The sequence below is a fragment of the Pristiophorus japonicus genome, chromosome 18, assembly GCF_044704955.1.
Source record: "Pristiophorus japonicus isolate sPriJap1 chromosome 18, sPriJap1.hap1, whole genome shotgun sequence".
Classification (NCBI taxonomy): domain Eukaryota; kingdom Metazoa; phylum Chordata; class Chondrichthyes; family Pristiophoridae; genus Pristiophorus; species Pristiophorus japonicus.
The window spans coordinates 103757047-103777995 of record NC_091994.1 but is presented as its reverse complement, the minus strand read 5'-3'; the positions used below and the strand labels follow the sequence as shown (position 1 = coordinate 103777995).

Genomic DNA, 20949 nt, shown 5'->3' with positions numbered 1-20949 from the left:
ATGACATTGACCGGTGGGCCATCATTGGCCCTTCATCTCTGAACTTTCGGATTCAGTCGAGTGAAGAGATGTTAATTCGGTTTTACCAGCAATCACTGGGAAAAACTGGAAGTATGAAATGATCTCTGGCAATGTGCGCCGGGAATGGAGCCAGCTCGGATTCTTGGATTGCGTGACACAGTCATGTTTGAGTGGAGCGGTGTGGAACTAAAAGGAGGGAAAGCTGTGCAGTCGAGGGAGCGGGGGCGGGGGCGGGGTGCAGAGGGAGGGGTAAGAGAATGTCTGTTGTACCTGAGCATTCCCTCAAATGAAAACAGAATTGGAGACTGTGTAGCAAATAATCTTGTCTGACTTCAAAGGTAATTAAGAGCTTTAACATTTTCTTGCAGAAGAGAATGCAACAGATCATGACACAGTGCTTCATTGCCACCAAGGCCAGGCTCGGTAGAAAGGTGGGCTACTTTGACCTCCTGGGTTGTGACATTATGATTGATCAAAATTTCAAGGTGACTATTTTTAATTTTCTTCAGCTATGCATTTTTTATTAAGCATCAGCGTATTTGAATTGACCCAAAGACAACAATAAAAGGACATTGGGTACGGCAGCATAACGGTTACATTACTGGACTAATAATCCAGAGAACGTGAGTTTAAATCCCACCATGGCAGTTTGAGAATTTTAATTCTTTTTTATTTAATCTGGAAATAAAAAGCTTGCCCTTAAGCCTGGCTCAAGTCCCACACCAATGTAGTCGATTCTTAATAGCCCTTTGAAGTGGCCCAGCGAGCCATTCAGCCAGATCAAAAACAGGGCAACTAGGCATGTGCAATAAATCCCGGCCTGTCCAACAACGCCCACCTCCCATGAATACATTTTTTTAAATGCTTGGTCTGAGCTATATTTAGATGATTGTTACATTAACAAATGTGTATGATGCTGTGAATTTAATGCCTGTTCAGCCGCAGTTTTAATAGGAACCAAGGTTAAGATGCCTCAGTTAGTAAACATAGAAACATAGAAACATTGAAAAATAGGTGCAGGAGGAGGCCATTCGGCCCTTCGAGCCTGCACCGCCATTCAATATGATCATGGCTGATCATTCCTTTCCTCCTTTCTCTCCAGACCCCTTGATCACCTTAACCGTAAGAGCCATATCTAATTCCCTCTTGAATATATCCAGTGAACTGGCATCAACAACTCTCTGCGGCAGGGAATTCCACAGGTTAACAACTCTCTGAGTGAAGAAGTTTCTCCTCATCTCAGTCCTAAATGGCCTACCCCTTATCCTAAGACTATGTCCCCTGGTTCTGGACTTCCCCAACATCGGGAACATTCTACCCGCATCTAACCTGTCCAGTCCCGTCAGAATCTCATATGTTTCTATGAGATCCCCTCTCATCCTTCTAAACTCCAGTGAATAAAGGCCCAGTTGATCCAGTCTCTCCTTATATGAAAGGCAAGTCACAAGTGTGGCACTGAGCTAGTTGGGTCAGCCGTGGCTCAGTGGGCAGCACTGTTGCCTCTGAATCAGAAGGTTGTGGGTTCAAGTCCCACTCCAGAGCACATAAATCGAGACTGACGCTCCCAGTGCAGTGCTGAGGGAGTGCTGCACTGTCGGAGGTGCCGGTTTTCGGATGAGACGTTAAACCGAGACGTCTATTCTCTCAGGTGGGTGGACATGAAAGATTCCATGGCACTCTTTCGAAGAAGAGCAAGAGGAGTTATCCCCGGTGTCCTGGTCAATATTTATCGCCGAATCAACATAACAAAAACAGATTACCTGGTCATTATCACATTGCTGTTTGTGGGAGCTTGCTGTGCGCAAATTGGCTGCCGCGTTTCCTACATTACAACGGTGACTACACTCCAAAAGTACTTCATTCGCTGTAAAGTCCGGTGGTCATGAAAGGCACAATATAAATGCAAATCTTTTTTATATGTACAAGTAAGGCGTTTGATTTGATCGCAGGTCTGTGCAGAGTTAGCTAATCTCAGCCAGCATGGCAGTGAGGACACTACGAGCTGGTAGGGGAAAAATCGTCGAGGTTCCCACTCCCGCCGCACAGTATATGGGACCGAAATTGCCCTGCGGCCCAAATGGGGCGCACTTTCCGATTTTATTTCTCCGCCCCACTCTATGGAGTGAAGAGTAGAGCGATATTTAGCTCTTTAATTTTTTTCTGTGTCGGTGTGGCTGGGGGGCGGAAGTGCCGTTGGGTCGGGTCGACCGCCACTGCGAGTCATCAGCGCGGCGCGCTTACGTGTCACAACGTCCCTCCCCCTCAGTTAAAGGGGAGGGCCGCTGCGAGCTCTGCAGCCACGTCAGTGGCGCCCACTGGGCCACTAGGGAGGGTTTCGGCCGGGCCAGGGTACCTGTCGGCGGCCCTGTACCCAAGAAGGGGTGCCAGGGTACCTGTCGGCGGCCCGGCCGAACCCGTGGCTGCCATTGTCGGGCCGTCCTCAGAGTCGGCTAACAATTAAAATAAAATAGCAGCCGTGGTAGCGCGCCCCCCCCCCCCCCCCCCCCATTTAAGGGCGGAGGCTCCGCCCAGCCACAAGAAGCTTCCCGACGGGGGACACTGTCGGGGGCCACCGACCGGCGGCAGATCCATTCCTGCGGGGCAATTTCCCAGATGGGATGGAAAGGGGGCTCACCGCTGGTCGGTCAGGGGTCGGCGCGTGCCCGACGGGGCAGGAAGACAGCCGTGGCGGTCCCGTACACTGCTCCAAAAATAAACAAGGGCAATTTAGAAAATGTGGGCCCATCCGTGTCGACCAAGCGGTGATTGCTTTCCGCATCGCTGCCACCTCAGGTGTTGGCCCCATATGCCTGTGATCAGGTCCCCTTGAATATCCTGTTCACATTCACATATGAAGACTGACCATTTAGATGGGGGACCCTGGAGGCAGAATCTGTTTTTCGAAATGATTGCAAGAAGTTCCTGATGCTGTGGATAATCTGTGATGGTCTGGAATGCGCTGCCTGAAAGGGCGGTGGGAGCAGATTCAATAACTTTCAAAAGGGACATGGATAAACACTTGAAGGGTAAGAATTTGCAGGGCTATGGGGAAAGAGCAAGGTAGTGGGACTAATCGGATCGCTCTTTCAAAGAGCCGGCACAGGCACGATGGGCCGAATGGCCTCCTTCAGTGCTGTTTGATTCTAAGATACTGGTCCTAGAAGGTAACTTTCTCCACTTCCCCCACCAGTGGTGTTGTGGCCTCTCTGATGATATTGCCAATTCAGTAACACATTGGGTGCAGTTTTATGCTTGTCCACAATCCCACCAAGAACTGAACTGAAACTGCCCAGATTTATTTTGTGTAAGACCCTTATACTGAGCAGATAGAAGTGAATTCCATCCCACAGATTGGACTCCGGAATGAAAGGGCACTGGGGCACTCAGTTCCCCATTACTGTAGTTCAACAATAATGCCTCATCCTACTCCTTTGCTCTTTCCCCAAGAAATGTTTCCTTTTCAGCTGTACATCCAATTCCCTTTGGAATCTGCCTCCACCAACCTCTCAAGCAGAGCATTCCAGATTATAACAACTCGCTGCGTAAAAATTAATTCTCCGCATCCCTACCCCCCGCCCCCCCCCCCACCAAGTTTTTTTGCCAATTATCTTAAATCTTGCCGACCCTCCTGCCAGGTTCTCTGGTCTGATTTTGTGACTAAGGCACGTTGTTGGGGAAGAGTAAGGGAAGATTTATTCTGTACCTAATTGTGTTCTGCATCTAACTGTGTTATATGTGACAAAAGATGAGGCAATATTATCAAGTGTTGCACTAAAGGTCTCGAAGGTTAAAGACAGACATGGAGCTGAAGTGAGGCACTGGGGCTCCAAGGTGTGGGGTGGACAAGTAAGGCAAGTGCTTTCGCACACTGCAGGTCACTTTGGACCTCCGACCATGGTGCTATGTGATGACCAGGCCTTTCACTGCAGAGGGACAGTTTGTACTTGCACCTGGTATGTGGTGACTTTAGCAGAGCTTTGGAAGCAAATCACCTGCTCAATAGACGGATGATAAGGGGAGAGAAATTTGCATAGTATACACCACCTGTGCAAACGATTTTTCACTCGGGTGTAGGCGGGGGGGGCGCTATCGACTCCTGTGAAATTGCGCGGGAGTTAGCCTGGGCGCAAGCCAGCAGCGCCCCACTCCTGCCGGTAGCGTGCCACGCCATCACCGTGTGCACCGACCCGTTTTCGCTCCGGAATGGAAATTGGGTAGTGCCCCATGTGGCCACCGCGGGTCACGAACCAGGCTGCATTCCGTTCGCGGGGTGAAAAGTAAAAGGGAGGTGCGTGCCGCCATTTTTATTTCATTGTCGACTTGCGGGTCGAGCCTTTCACTGACGATTTTGCCGGGGTCCATGCCACCATGGTGCAGCCCGGCACGCTGCCTCTGTGCCGGGCTGCGGCCATGGCACCACACTCCCCGGAAGCCGAGTGGTTGCCCCTTGCCCCACAGCGTGCCCTGCCCTTTAATGGAAAAATTTGCGTGATTATATTGCGTGATTACTGCCTTGGTCCCGCCCCCCCGAGAGGAAGTGGAGCGCCCGGCATTGCACTGCACTTCCTCTCGGGGGCGGTTACCCCAATTTCGCGGCCGGGGCGGGACTTCCGTGCCGGGCGCAGGAAGTCCTGCCTCGCATCGATTACCGCCCCTAGTCGGGGCGTTATCGAATTTTGGCCCCAAGAAGTTTATGCCAGGTGTTTTGTGCAGTAACTGTTCGGTGATCTTGGGTAGGAATGCATTACAAATGATCTTTCAGGGAAAAGGATTGTCGGGCTAAGTGCCATGAATCGTAAATACTAAGCGATCCCCGGTGACACAGCTTCTCCAATGAGCCCTATAAGTCATTTTATTTCTGGCTAAACGGTGCAGGAGATAAATTGAGGCAATATAATCCACTAAGCCAAGTGATCCCCTTGGAGAATGGTCTGTCTCATTGAAGTCATTGCTCTGGTGTGTTTTATAGATCACTTACAATAGCAGCTTTGGACATGCATCAATACAAAGCCAGTAAATATGAACCAAGATCTAAGTTGGTGATCTGACTGTGGACCACATTATGGTAACAAAGGACTATCTTAGAATTCTCTGAACCTTATGTTGATCTTTTTTTTTTACTGTTGTGTCCTATCATTAAAATCTAACCGTCATTTGGAAGCCAGTGAGCAGAATGTCATCGGCCCTCGGCAGCACTCCTCAAGGGACCCAACAGTATAACTCAAGTCTTCCAGTCCCAGCTTGTTCCGCAGAGATTTGTAAATATACAATATAACTGAACCCTTCGATATAAACCACAAACAAACATTTTGGGAGAGGGAATGGGCTGTGTATTTTTTATGCTCTTTTAAAATGAATTCCATCTTCTGAGTCCCAACCTGTGCCACAAATCAGGAGAGACCAGAGACCTGCTCCCTACCTTCCGAGATCTCTGCGTGTCTCCAATTGTGGCTTTTTCCACAGTCGCGATTTTCATTGCTCCGCCATTGCTGGCTGTGCCTTCAGCTGTCTGGGTCCTAAGCTCTGGAATTACCTCCCTAAGCCTCTCCGGTTCTCTCTTCTTTAAGACACTCCTTAAAACCTACCTCTTTGAACAAGCCCCTGTCCTAATAGCTCCTTATATGGCTCGGTGTCAAATTTTGTTTGATAACGCTCCTGCGATGCGCTTTACTACATTAAAGGTGCTATATAAACACCAGTTGTTGTTGTTGATAGCACATTTTTTCCTACCTTTATGGGAAGCGCTTTAAGCTACACTTGGTTCATACCCTGCGATGGCCTCGCCAGAATTAGGACCCTGCCCTGTGGAGATTCGCGGGCGGCCTTCTTTCTTTGGCACATCGCTTTGGTGCCAGCGTTTACTGCACCACCCCGCTCTTCCATGTGAACCGGAGAAAAAAAAATAAACCCTTTTCACAGATTCCTTGGCACTCTACACTGGAGAGTCTCATTGCTTCACTGCTCAGTCACGAAAGACAAGTGCACCCGACATCAAAGCGCTGCATGTGATCCGATAAATATAGAGGTGTCAAGCATCTTTCATAGTGTTCCAGCAGTTGTCCAACAGTGTTCACTGTAAGAAGGTAACACACTCTCTGTGACCTTCCTGCAGTGAGTTGAAAGTATGGAACATTTGTACCGCCTTTCTGTTTTTGACTTTAATGAAGCTTTGTCGTTCAATTATTTTAAGCTGAGGAATAGTGCTAGTTATTCTTTAAAACAGTAGATTATGTTACTCACATATAATATATAAATAAATATCATACAGACTAGCGTATCTCCTGTTGGGTTCAGGGTATGCTTTTTAATAAAGACTGGAGCTTACAATGTATAATTTAAAAAAAAAAATATTCCGGGATGTGGGTGTCGCTGGCAAGGCCGGCATTTATTGCCCATCCCTAATTGCCCCTTGAGAAGGTGGTGGTGAGCCGCCTTCTTGAACCGCTGCAGTCCGTGTGGTGAAGGTGCTCCCACAGTGCTGTTAGGGAGGGAGTTCCAGGATTTTGACCCAGCGACGAAGAAGGAACGGTGATATATTTCCAAGTCAGGATGGTGTGTGACTTGGAGGGGAAACGTGGAGGTGGTGTGTTCCCATGCGCCTCCTACCCTTGTCCTTCTAGATGGTAGAGGTCGTGGGTTTGGGAGGTGCTGCCGAAGGAGCCTTGGCGAGTTGCTGCAGTGCATCTTGCAGATGGTGGTGGAGGGAGTGAGTGTTGAAGGTGGTGGATGGGGTGCCGATCAAGTGGGCTGCTTTGTCCTGGATGGTGTCGAGCTTATTGAGTGTTGTTGAAGCTACTCTGATCCAGGCAAGTGGAGAGTATTCCATCGCACTCCTGACTTGTGCCTTGTAGATGGCGGAAAGGCTTTGGGGAGTCAGGAGATGAGACTCAAACTGAAATCTGTTTACTCCTAGAGTTCGTCTCCTTCAACGCAATGGAGAGAGAGAGAGAGCGAGAGAGTGTGAGACAGGGGGAGAATACCCAGCCTCTGACCCGCTCTTGTTGCCACAGTATTGAAGTGGCTAGTCCAGTTAAGTTTCTGGTCAATGGTGACCCCGAGGATGTTGATGGTGGGGGATTCGGCGATGGTAATGCCAGTGAATATCAAGGGCGGTGCTTAGACTCTCGCTTGTTGGAGATGGTCATTGCCTGGCACTTGTGTAGCGCGAATGTTACTTGCCACTTATCAGCCCAAGCCTGAATGTCGGCCAGGTCTTGCTGCATGCGGGCACGGACTGTTTCATTATCTGAGGAGTAATGCACAATGTATTATTCCGCTACTAAGGGACAGTTGTGGGGTAACCTGTTATGTCCCATTAAAGTCACAAGCAACATTCCCGTTAAGCTGCGCAGCCGCACGGCGGTCTAGAGGTCCCGCGTAGGCTGCTCACCGGCTTTTACACTGAGGTAACCACGCATGCGCAGAAATTTGAATTGTCGCACAGCCAGTTAAAGGGACCGCGCACCGAAAATAAAAATGAGAGGAACATGGCTCACTAGACCTCCCTGAGACCAGTTAAAGAGCAATTGTTTCAAGATGGCTCCTGGTGTCAATTCGAGGCCAGAAGAAAGCAATGTGTGGATAAGGGCAAACGTTTTTTAAACAATCTGAATATCACAACTATCTGAGTTGAAGCTTTGGTTGGGACTTGTGTTGTATCGCCATTTTAAAAAAAACATGTGGTTGCAGTTCATAAACCCCAGTTTCTCATCAGCTTTATCTTTCTGTCAGTTGACGGCATTATACTCTTGGCCTAGTGTCATAATAAGTGATCCAGTGTAAGTGATCCAAAGCTCCATAGAAATACCTGTTGGACGTAGCGGTCTGAAAGTTGAACGCACCTTTAAGGTTTACCTGCTGTGGTCCATATCAACTATCAGGCTTCTATCGAAGGACTTCTTTTGAAAAGAAAATAACGAGACAATAGTTTGCGTTGGTCACAGTGATTTTATTTTTTGATAGCCTCTAAATTCGTTGCCTAGCAGCCCCCAGACCAATCGAACACGCGCAGATGGCAGCGTGTAACACAGCACTGAACCAGCCATGATTTATTTGGATTGCATTAATGTATGCAAAACACCGCACAATACATACTCTTGTCGTGTAATTGAATGGGAATAAAGAGAATGGCAGTGAATTAGAAATGGAGCCCACTAATGTTTCAGTAAATTGCTGCTCGTGGTACGGGGATGTAAACCCTGCACAGTGAGTAATCCCAGAGCACAATGATGGATCTGATATCTGTTCATTGAAACATCCTTTCTGATTAATTAAAGGACTTTGTTCCTCTGTTTGCTTTTTGACAGTGCCAGTTTTGAAATGAAGGGTTGAGATGATTCCAACGTTTGATTAATAATTTTACAATAAGGGAGGGGGGGGGGAAAGGACAAAAGAACTGGTGTCCATTTTTTACATGACAATTGAAAGAGTTGATTGACAGGGTTGGGCGATTTTAGGCCGTGCTTTAATGAGTGTGAAAGGCAGATAGCACACACACACCTGAGGAGACCAGGAGTTAACTGATAGTCTTTTACACAAATAGCAGCCTTAAACTCACAGTGCATGGCAAGACTCCTGTAATACCATACCCGTATCAGGTTGGGTTTAACTGATAAAGCCCAACCGTATGCCGAGTGAAGGAATTGGCATTTTTGGGTGGTTATTTATTTTTTTTAATTGTCATGTCTTGAATAAAGAGTCAGACTAGATACTGCAAGCTCAAAGTAAGGTGTGACCGTAGTCCTTCATTACAGATCTCAGGGTGCCTCTCCAGCCTGTGAGGCCTCCTTATATACAAGTACTCCCAAGCGATTGTGGGATCCCTTGGGACTCCAGGGGATAAGCCCTCTTGTGGTTAGACATGGTATTTACAGGTTTACACACATAACAAAAATTATTTGGAGAAGTTTTGGATTACGCAGCAATAGCTACAGCACCTGAGGGAAATTGACCCAAGTAAAAACCGATCAAAACGAAATAGATCAATGCCACACTGTGTACAGCAGGAGAGTAATCGCTATTCTTTGCAGTTTCTCTTGGCTGTATTTTATTATTCATCTCATTGCAACATATCAGATTCTGAGGGGATTTGACAGGGTAGATGCTGAGAGGCTGTTTGCCCCTGGCTGGAGAGTCTAGAACTCGGGGCCATGGTTGGACCTATTCCTAGAGGTTTCAACACATGACCACCTGCCTCCAACCGCCTCCCCCAGTCAAACAGCCTTTTTTTACCCATCGCCGGTATTTTTATTACTATTAAATGCAAGTGTTCAAAGAGAATGAAAAAGACATACAATTTTTTTAATGCCCCAATGATTTTTCTCCCAGGTGTTGCTCCCAGCAGTGTCCTGGAGATCCAGGGCAGTCTCGGGGTGTTCAAACTATGACCCGTGGACTACACCCAGCTCACGAGCACTTAAATCCGACCCCGAAATCCTAGACATTTCAATTCTACTTGCACTCATACAGGAGAGGGTGAACAGGCTGGGTCTCTTTCCTCTTGAAAAGAGAAGGCTAAACTAAAGGGTGATCCGACAGAGGTCTCTAAAATTACGAAAGGTTTTGATAGAGTGGATACGGAGAGATTTGTTTCCATTTGTGGGGAAGAACATAACTAGAGGCCATCAATATAAGATAGTCACCAAGAAATCCAATCGGGAATTCAGAGAAACCTCTTTACCCGGAGAGTGGTGAGAATGTGGAACTCGCTACCACTGGGAGTGGTTGAAGCGAATAGTATCAATGCATTTAAGGGGAGGCTAGACAAGCATATGGGGGAGAAGGGAATAGAGGGTTATGCTGATAGATTTAGATGAGGAAAGACGGGAGGAGGCTCGAGTGGAGCACAAATGCCGCATGGATTGGTTGAGCCGAATGGCCTGTTTCTGTGCCGTATATCCGATGTAATTCTGTGTATGTATAGTCTCAGGATAAGGGTCGGCCTTTTAAGACTGAAATGAGATGGAACTTGTTCACACAGAGGGTTGTGAATTTTTGGAATTCTCTACCCGAAGCTGCTATGGATGCTTAGTCGTTGACCATATTCAGGGATGAGATCGCTAGATTTTTGGATCTCGGGGAATCCAGGGCTATGGGGATGGGGTGGGACAGTAACGTTGAGGTTGAAGACCAGCCATCATCTCATTGAATGGCGGAGCAGGCTCGAGGGGCTGTGTGGCCTACTCCGGCTCCTAATTCTTATGTTCTTATTAGCATTATAGTTGCATCCCCTAAACTCCATATACACTGTATTGATAAAGACCCATAGTTGTCTCCTATTCTAACTAACGGATGCCCAAGAGCTCAACATAACGCCACTCTCTATATCTGGCAAACTTCCCTTCTTCTTGGAATCTACAGATTTCTTAAAACTCAAGCGAAGCACCATCTGATCGTTTCTCCTTGATTTGCCTGGGTGCATCTCCTGCTGTCCTGGCCTGGTGTCTCACACTGTGGACCTTGACACTTTACGTAGCACTCTGGGTATTTTATTTAAATGTTGTCCTCCATGGGAGAGTTAGTAGAGGTTCTGATGATGTCCTGTGTGGTTCTAGATGCCTTCTAAAGGCTTATTGTGACCACTGAGTTTTGCTGACTGTGATTCACCAATAATGATGCTGACACATTAGATCACTGGCAATGGGTTTTAGCATAATCTCAGCCCTAAAATGTGAGAGCATGAAGTTCGTCATGTAATTAGTTGAAGGTCTGCAAGTGACTGGAATACCTTTAAAGGCAGGCACTTGGCATATGACAGCAAATGGTGTCCATGGACATCCTATCATTCCAAGGAAAGACAATTGTAACATACTCCTGAATTCTAGGTCTTTCCTACTTCATGTAACAAAGTGTCACTGGTGTAATGTCTCGTATACCTTCCCTACTGCTTGTAAGTAGTCTTTACAGACAGGTGATGTGGGCAGATGCCTGGTGACATCTTCCAAAGCTGCCTTGATTTCGAGATATCTTCGTTAAGGTGTCAGCCATGGCTCAGTTGGTAGCACTCCCACTTCTGTGGGTTCCAGTCCCACTCTAGAGACCTGAGCACATAATCCGTGCTGACACTCCAGTGCCGTACTGAGGGAGCGCTGCACTGTTGGAGCTGCTGTCTTTCGGATGATGCGTTAAGCCGAGTCCCCATCTGCCCGCTCAGGTTGATGTAAAAGATCCCATGGCATTATTCAAAGAAGAGCAGGTTGATTCTCCCCAGTGTACTGGCCAATATTTATCCCTCAACCAACATCACTAAAACAGATTATCTGGGCGTTATCACATTGCTGTTTCTGGGAGCTTGCTGTGGACAAATTGCCTGCCCGTTTCCCACATTACAACAGTGATTACACTTCAAAAAGTACTTAATTGACCGTAAAGTGCTTTGAGATGTCCTGAGCTCATGAACGGCACTGTATAAATGCAAGTCTTCTTTCTTATAAATGGCTTGATTTCCCAATAATAGTTGCATGAGTAACATTGCAGTGAACCTTTTCAGGCCGCTGGCTTTATCTTAGATTTATTGTGTTTCTGATTTTTGAATTCATTACATTGACGCGAGACAGGATTGTGTCTTAATTGATCAGAGAGAGATGAATGAAATTAATTTTGAAAATTGATGGGTCTCCACACGAGATACCAGGAGAATTGCCTGCAGATTCTCTTGTGGAAATGCTGTGACTGTCATCATGGTGCTTAAATCCATATAAAACAGGTAGAATTAGTCTTAAGAACAAACCTTCCACATGCTATTGTGTCCGTAATGTTTGGATTAATAAACCTGGAACCCAAGACAACCTGTGGAGTGAAATAATACTGCAATTTGTTATCGAGTAGTCATTTACTTGTAAACACAGTTTCGATCATCTTCTGGTAAATATTTTCAACCTGTTGAAAACCATCTGAAACCAAGTGACTTGCTTGTTTATTATTATTTTCAAACTTATGGCATAGTGCTCAAGATATCACACACCAGTTTTCATGAGGATAAGCAACTGTGCCTCTGCCTTGTCCCTAAACACCAGCCTCAGGGAGCCCTCCCTTCTGCCCCACAGCATAAAATAGCAGCCACTTGCCTTAATAGCCTTGGGACGTTTTATTGCTTTAAAGGCGTTATTTAAATGCAAGTTGCTGTTGTTGCACTTGTGCAGCTCGTGTCATGTGGCAAACATCCCAGAATAAGGGGCCGCCCATTTAAAACTGAGATGAGGAGGGATTTCTTCTCTCTGAGGGTTGTAAATCTGTGGAATTCGCTGCCTCAGAGAGCTGTGGAGGCTGGGACATTGAATAAATTTAAGACAGAGATAGACAGTTTCTTAACCGATAAGGGGATTTAAGGGGTTATGGGGAGCGGGCGGGGAAGTGGACCCGAGTCCATGATCGGATCAGCCATGATCTTATTAAATGGCGGAGCAGGCTCGAGGGGCCAAATGGCCTACTCCTGCTCCTTTTTCTTATGTTCTTATGTATTCCACGGAGGAGAGGGAGGGGAGAAAAAAAATAATAATGTGGAATAGATAAGGGAATGGTCCCCAAACTATGGAGGGAGAGGTTGGGAGGAGTGACTAAAAGCTCGCTGAAAAAGGTGGATTTTAGCGTGAAATTTCTTGCCTGGAATACATGTGGTTGAAGCTGTAGTTGCACCATGGGAGTGGATACCAGTACAGCCCGTCGATAGCTTGCAAAGCTTCATAATTATATAATGCCTTTTTCTGGTCCTTGAGTTTTGAAAGCCACACCTGCTCAAGGAGGAGTTTTTAAAATGTGTCCTTGGGATGTGTCCGACTATATCGCCCATTCCCACTCACCCTGAGAAGGGTTTCCTTCTTCACCGGCTGCAGTCCTTGCAGTGCTGCTGCTCCCAGGGTGTTTGATCGGGACCCTCGCAATGACGAAGATCGCTGACACTGGTCCCAATCAGCAGGGCGTGGGATTTGGAGGAAAACTTGCAGTTGATGATGTTCCAAAAAAGTTGCTGGGTTGAATCTGATTAAATGCATCTCACTTTAGGACAGTAATCAGAAAAAGAGAGAAGGATAGATTTTCCTTCCAATGAACATGGCCCGGGTGCAACAAAGAGAAAATCTACCCTAAATTGTCCATCCCTTCAGTCTGAGCTGAATTCAACTCGGGCCCCAGAGCCCAAGGGGGAGTGTCCTAACTTATTGTGCCACCCGTTCTCTCCATTTTGCTCTTTTAACTTTACATCCGAGGATGCTCTATTAAAGTATCTTGGACAAGAATGATTGAAGCCCGCGCAATGGGAACAATTGGTTTCACTTGTCTCAGTTCTCGAGTGTTGGAAGCCTGCCCATCAATGGTGGATCTTGTGAAGGCCTTGGGCCCAATCTTCCCTGTCATTTTTGGGGGTGCGCGGCCCCTTGAAAGACTTGCATTTATATAGCGCCTTTCAAGACCACCGGACATCTTAAAGCGCTTTACAGTCAATGAAATACTTTAAAAGTGTAGTCACTGTTGTCATGTGGGAAACGCAGCAGCCAATTTGTGCACAGCAAGCTCCCACAAACAGCAATGTGATAATGACCAGATAATCTGTTTTTGTTATGTTGATTGAGGGATAAATATTGGCCGAGACACCAGGGATAACTCCCCTGCTCTTCTTAGAAATAGTGCCTTGGGATCTTTTAGGTCCACCTGAGAGAGCAGACGGGACCTCGGTTTAACGTCTCATCCGAAAGACCGCACCTCCAACAAGCGCGCTCCCTCAGTACTAGATTTTTGTGCTCAAGTCTCTGGAGTGGGATTTGAACCCAGAAACCTTCTGACTCAGGCGAGAGTCCTATCCACTGAGCCATGGCTGACAATAATCGCACCATGCTTGGTTGTTCCAATTGAAAAGCCAGCGAGCAGCCTGCGTGGGAGCTGCAGACTGCTGTGCGATTGCGCAGCTTAAAGGGAACATTACTCGGGACATTTGACTATGTTGACGGTGCTATATAAAGGCAAGTTGCTGTTGCTGTCTTGACCTTGAACCAATTTGATTTGTTCTTCCAAGCAGGCTTCGGTCCCACTTTCCAACCCATTTGATTGGTTGATATTAACATCTGATCCTCCTTGTGAAACAGCAACCAACCAATGCACGGGTTTCAACCCCTTCACCTTCCAGCGTCTGACAGTTAGACACCTCAAGTACAGTAGACACCTCAAATCGTTGGAGAAATATCACCAACGATGTCTCTGCAACATCCTGCAAATCCCCTGGGAGTACAGACGCACCAACGTTAGCATCCTCGACCAGGCCAACGTCCCCAGCATCGAAGCACTGACCACACTTGATCAGCTCTGCTGGGGCAGGCCACCTTGTCCGCATGCCTGACACGAGGCTCCCAAAGCAAGCGCTCTACTCGGAGTTCCTTCACGGCAAACGAGCCAAAGGTGGGCAGAGGAAACGTTACAAGGACACCCTCAAAGCCTCCCTGATAAACTGCAACATCCCCACCGACACCTGGGAGTCCCCGGCCAAAGACCGCCCTAAGTGGAGGAAGTGCATCCGGGTGGGGGGGTTAAGCACCTCGAGTCTAATCGCCGAGAGCATGCAGAAATCAAGCGCAGGCAGCACAAAGAGCGTGCAGCAAACCAATCCTACCCATCCTTTCTTTCAATGACAATCTGTCCCACCTGTGACAGGGACTGTGGTTCTTGTATTGGACTGTTCAGCCACTTAAGGATTCATTTTTAGAGTGGAAGAAAGTCTTCCTCGATTCCGAGGGACTGCCTATGATGATGATGATGATGCTTACAGTTAGTCACGAGGGCTCCTTCAGCTCATTTGACGATTTCCCGTGAAGTGATGCCTCATGCATGCCAAAGATCTCACCCGAGGATCTGCCCACCGTTGACCGCTCTGATGCAGGCATTGGCGTTCTGGACAGATGTGCAAACATGTGGACAGATGTGTGCCCACCTTGGGGGGGGAAGGAATTTTCAACTTCCCGATTCTCCAAGGGCGCACTGCACATATTGCAGTTGTTCTCTGCCATCTGGTGGATATTTAAAGTATTCGTTTATTCTGAAAGATTTGTAAACTAATTGAGACAGTGGGGGAAAAAAAAAATGAACAATAATTGCTTGTTCTGACAAGCAAGAATCCAGCTTCCCTCCTATCTCTTCCCTGCATTAAATTCAAGGTGGATGGGTCTGTGGCTAACCTCTCTTTGTTAATGTAGAATTTTTAAATTACCAAACGTAATTACCATTCACAAAAAAACCCTTCACACTAACCCAAGACATTGTGGGGCCGAAGTTGCCCCTCTTAATGCCCCATTAGCGCCGCTGGTCGCCACACCTGGCTATGACATCATCATCGACCCCTTTGCAAACCGTGGGGGAAATTGCCCCGCGGGACAAGAGGCTGGTGTGAGCCCATGTATCCGCCCGCCTTGCGCACCCCGGGCTGCCGTTTTTTTTTTTGTCGGCCGACTTTTCCGTCGGCCCGACCCGGCAATGGCGGCCCTCATCGCAACCAGGCAGCCATCCTGCAGCCCGGCACTCCTCTTTGCATGCCGGGCAGCTGGCCTGGTCAAGGATGTCCCTGATCGCCCAGTGGTAGCCGCCAAAGGGCCAAGCAGAGTCCGCGGCGGCCTTCCCCTTTAACTGAAGGGGCGGGGCTTTGTGGCGGGTTAACGCCACGCGCAGCAGCCGCGTAGCGCTGACCTGTTCAGCCTCCCGCTGATGTCTCGGGAGCACCCCTCCAATGAGGTGGGGCGCCTGAGACAGCGCTCTGCCTCGTTTGAGGGGGGCAAAGGGCAATTCCATGCCGGGGGCGGGACTTCCAGCCCGGATGTCAGTTACCGTCCCCGGATGGGGCGGAGGGCAATTTCAGTCCCTGTAATTGTTAAAGTTGAGTTTCCAACCCGTAGTGGTAAGTTAGGGACAGTGACTTGCTCAATACTGCAATGTGAGTCTGTAACAAGGGATCAGGTTTTCTAGTGGAAGTTTTGTGATGAAATGGGTTCTTTGATACATACATACATTCTTTGGCACATATTGTCAGCAGATCGCAGAAGATCCCAGTTGTATTCCTTGTCTCTGCTGGGTAAGACATTTACAGGGACGGTAGCCAAGTGGTTATGTTACTGGACCAGTAACCCAAAGGCCCAGTCTAATGATCCAGAGATACGAGTTCAAATCCCACCACAGCAGCTGGGGGAATTTTAATTCAGTTCATTAAATCTGGAAGAATAAGCTAATATTAGTAATTGTGACCATGTAACATACCGGAGTGTCGTAAAAATCCAACTGGCTTACTCGTGTCCTTCAGGGAATGAAATCTGCCGGTCTGGCCTACATGTGACTCCAGTCCCACAACAATGTGGTCGACTCTTAACTGCCCTCTGAAATGGCCCCGCAAGCCACAGTTGTCAAGATGGTGGTTTGCCAACTTCTCAAGGGCAATTAGGGATGGGCAATAAATGCTGGCCTTGCCAGCGATGCCCACATCCCATGAATGAATTAAAAAAAAAGATAGTGCTATCAGGACAGCAAGTGAAGTTCCGCCATTGGCACTGGCTAGACGGGGGGTTCAAAAGAAAAATCCGCCAGGGTTCCTGTTTTTGATCGCTATCCAGTGACTCCTCCTGGGACGTGCATATGTGTGACTACTCTTCAAAGGTACTTAACTGGTTGAGAATTGCTTTGAAACATGCTGAGATCGTAAAAGGTTCTACATAAATACAAGTTATTTAATGGAAAGTCCTCTCCATCCTCTTCCTGCTCCTCTTACTGATGCCCTTAGTGTTTGTGGGGCCCTTCCTCACTTGTAATGTTTTGTTATTGAGACACCAAGGTAGGTGGGAGGAGGCTTACAGTGTGGGACAACGCCAAGGCTGGAGAGACGATAAATCACAAAAATAATGAATGGTTGGAAGTTCCAGAGAGTGAAGGTAAAAATGAGACAGAGGGGAGGGAGAGCAAGTAAAAAGGATCTGGCAAATACTGGAGCAATCCTATGGGACATAACAGTGCCCATGAGGGACCAGTATGGGCCCAAGCAACCCAAGGTGAACCTTGTATGATATTTAGACGGGTGATCAACATCCATTTCCCCCCCCACCCCCGGCTGCCAACTCACTGATTATATGATATGACAGCCGTGGGTAGCATTTTACCTCTGAGTCAGAAGATTGTGGGTTCAAGTCCCACTCCAGAGACTTGAGCACATAAATCTAGGCTGACACTCCAGTGCAGTACTGAGGGAGTGCTGCATTGTCGGAGGTGCCGTCTTTCGGATGAAACATTAAACCGAGGCCCCGTCTGCTCTCTCAGGTGAAGGTAAAAGATCTCATGGCACTATTTCTAAGGAGAGCAGGGCAGTTATCCCCGGTGTCCTGCAGTGAGCCCTGAGTTACACGTTTCATACTTTGCTTGATCGTTTGAACGGCACGCTCTGCTTGACCATTAGAAACAGGCTTGAATGGAGCTGATCTCATATGTCTGATGCAATTGAGTTTCATGAACTCCTGGAACTCAAGATCCGTTGTCGCTCACAATCAACATGGCTAAAACAGATTATCTGGTCATTATCACACTGCTGGGTGTGGAAGTTTGCTGTGCACAAATTGGCTGCCACGTTTCCTTCATTGCAACAGTGACTACACTTGAAAAGTACTTTGTTGGCTATAAAGTGGTTTGGGACATCTGGCGGTTGTGAAAGGTGCTATATAAATGCAAGTCTTTGTGTGTGTAATTTAGCACAGAAGGAAAGAGACATTGCCGGCCAGCTTTCACCAGCGGCCAGTCTAACTGTGAGACAATGGGCCCAAGTTTCCACATGATAAAAAACGGGCGCCCCTCCGAGCTGGGCGCCTGTTTTTCGCGCCTAAAACGGCGCCGGAAAAAAAACGAGCGATTCTGGAGCATTTTGCAGCTCCTTGTCTGTTTGGCGCGGCGCCCAGGGGGGCGGAGCCTACACTCGCGCCGATTTTGTAAGTGGGAGGGGGCGGGTATTATTTAAATTAGTTTTTTTCCTGCCGGCAACGCTGCACGTGCGCGTTGGAGCGTTCGCGCATGCTCAGTGTGAAAAAAAACATTGGCACTCGGCCATTTTTGTAGTTCTTTGTAGTTCTTTGTAGCTGTTTAGTTTTTGAACATTTTTTAATAAAAGTACATTGCCATCAGCACAGAGGCTTCTTGTAGCACTGAGAAGGTGCAGGAAGCCTCAGAAAGTTGAGGCAGCCGTTTCCCGACGACCTCCCCCTTTTGCCGTCGGGAAATGGCTCCTCAATTTCTGAGGCTTCCTGCAGCCTTTTCTCTCTCCCGCCAGCTGTCTGGAACGGCTCCATTCCCTTCCCCACCGCCCGCGTTCGGTCGGCTCCCTTCCCTCCCCCCCCACCGCGTTCGGTCGGCTCCCTTCCCTCCCCCCCCACCGCGTTCGTCGGCTCCCTTCCCTCCCCCCCCCCCGCGTTCGGTCGGCTCTCCCTCCCTCCCCCCCCCCCCCGCGTTCGGTCGGCTCCCTCCCTCCCCCCCCCCCCCGCGTTCGGTCGGCTCCCTCCCTCCCGCCCCCCCCCCCATGTTCGGTCGGCTCCCTCCCTCCCCCCCCCCCCCCCCGCGTTCGGTCGGCTCCCTCGTTTTGTGAGGCTTGCTGCACCATTCTCCCTGGCTGAAGCACTTTCACACAGGTAGGAAGATGGTTTATTTAATCTTTTCTTTGCTTATAAATGTTTATTCAGGTTGGATTTATTTGTATAATATTTGTATAAGTATAAATAAGGATTGATTGTAGAATTTAATGAGTTCCCTTCCCCCCCCACCTCGTTCTGGACGCCTGATTTGTAACCTGCGCCTGATTTTTTAATGTTTAGAACAGGTTTTTTCAGTTCTACAAAAATCTTCACTTGCTCCATTCTAACTTAGTTTGGAGTACGTTTTCACTGTGGAAACTTTCAAATCAGGCGTCAGTGGCCGGACACGCCCCCTTTTGAAGAAAAAATTCTGTTCCAAAGTAGAACTGTTCTACCTGACTAGAACTGCAGAAAAAAAAATGTGGAGAATTGCGATTTCTAAGATAGTCCGTTCTCCACCAGTTGCTCCTAAAAATCAGGTGCAAATCATGTGGAAACTTGGGCCCTACGGATTGGCTTCACAACCATTGACCATCTCACAACCAAGCCAAATGCTTTCCTTATCAGACATGTGTAGGTACCAGTGGGGTCCAGCGGATAATGCTCAGGAGCAGGCGCTGGAAATTCCACACCCTGGAGGGATTGCGGTCATTGATATCACCCCTACATTCGCCCCGCCCACAACTGAGATCAGTTAACTCTGCACTCGGAACCTTCCGCTCTGAATGGCTCGGGTTTTCACCTAACCCATTGGACAGGCCTCCCCAAAATATTCCTATGGCCTGAATTCAATATGAAAGATGCCTTCAAAGAGTAACACGCTATGTTTGGTCTGCTTTGTAGGTCTGGTTGCTGGAGATGAACTCAAACCCATCCTTGCAGAGAAACTGTGCGATTCTCAAATCAGTCATCCCGAAAGTAATGAATGAAGCCCTTGGTAAGATGGCCAATTCTATCTTTATGTAGAGTTACAGACTGATGACATCTCAAGCATTATACGAAATATTCCTTTATGAATAATGAAATGACTCTAATCGACAGTATTTTTCTTCTCTCTGTTCCTAGAATTGGTATGTGAGATATTCAAGAAATGTTGTCGAGGAATGTATATCATGCCACTTCAGGCACAGAAAGAATTTGTCCTGCTATATAATGGTTCCCCAAGAGAACCATTTGAGAAGTCATTTAAGGCAAGGATGGAATACAAGATATCCGAGAGAGCAACTATTCCTAAGCGTCCTCAACAAGCTGAGAACAGGCCCCAGATAAAAGTTGTGACGAGTTTGGAATTTATACCGATGGCAGATTCTACCGCAGCTCCAACTAAAATGCCTCAGAAGTTTACTTCACTGCTCTCCCAAGGGCCGCTCCCGGAAATCTCACTGGTCGCTGCCAAGGCCAAGGGTAAAAACAACGTTCAGTCCAGCAGTCTTTCAGCTGCAGCCTCGTCGGATGAACAGGGTCAGCCAAAATACGGCACGGATTTAGGACTTTCCAAGGAACGGGCCGTGGCTGCACAGTTAATCCCGGCGCTCAGCAAAAAGCATTCTGCCAGTCTTCAACTACGCAAAAGTTTGGAGAACAGTCTGCTGACGTTTAATGCTTCCTTTCATTCCCTGATCATCACCAGGACTCCGCTTAGTTACAAGAAAGCCGTGCCAAAACTATCGGAGACGAAGTCTGGCTCCAAAGAGATCAACACATGACATGACGTAGCCAACAGTGGCAGGCATGCCGCTCTTTTACAGACTGCACTGGTGTTAAAAAACATTTTGTTCATAGAAAGCGAATCATGAAGTGTTCTGACTCTTTTAAGTTGCACCTCCTTAGAGGTGAGCCAATGAGCTGTGCCTGACAGTAAAGCTAATTTGGGTGCATAAGTCGCTCAGCTGTAGTCAATAAAATTGTATGGTGTTCATTCTGCAGTTTTAGCAGAGTCCTTGATAACACCGTGTCTGTCTGTCGTTTCATTTTGTGGTATTAAAATCCGTCTTATTCTTGTTACGGTCTGTTCAGCTTAAATGTCTTTTTTTACTAACTTCCTGCAGCGAGTGTAATGGACAATTAATGTGCAAATCTAGCAAGTTGTTAAAAATCACGCGTAGGCTATGGGTGAAAGCCGATTGTGCAAAGCAAACGGTGGAGTGGCGTAAATGGATCAGTAAGTTCTGGCGAATTCACAACTCACAGCATGTCTCTTAATCCCCTCAACTTGTGCATCAATAGCGTCTGCGTCGCTAACGTGCTGTTATTTTTACGAGGTGCGGGGCCCAGAAGAACCGAGGGCTCAGGGGCAGCGCGGGCCAGCCCACAATGCGATATGTGTGCACACTAGGCCCGTGCAGCAGAGCAGGTCTCC

General features: G+C 47.7%; 1 protein-coding gene across 3 annotated transcripts in view; it reads left to right on the top strand.

Moving 5' to 3' along the window:
* LOC139228940 (protein polyglycylase TTLL10-like) overlaps positions 1–20543 on the top strand; it is a 385507-nt gene extending 364964 nt beyond the window's left edge. For all 3 annotated transcript variants that reach the window (XM_070860478.1, XM_070860477.1, XM_070860479.1), the window contains 3 exons: positions 390–506; positions 19434–19527; positions 19656–20543. In XM_070860478.1, the coding sequence (XP_070716579.1) occupies positions 390–506; positions 19434–19527; positions 19656–20296 (852 nt within the window). In that variant the 3' untranslated portion in view covers positions 20297–20543. The remainder of the gene's footprint in view (positions 1–389; positions 507–19433; positions 19528–19655) is intronic.
* The last annotated feature ends 406 nt before the right edge of the window (positions 20544–20949 follow it).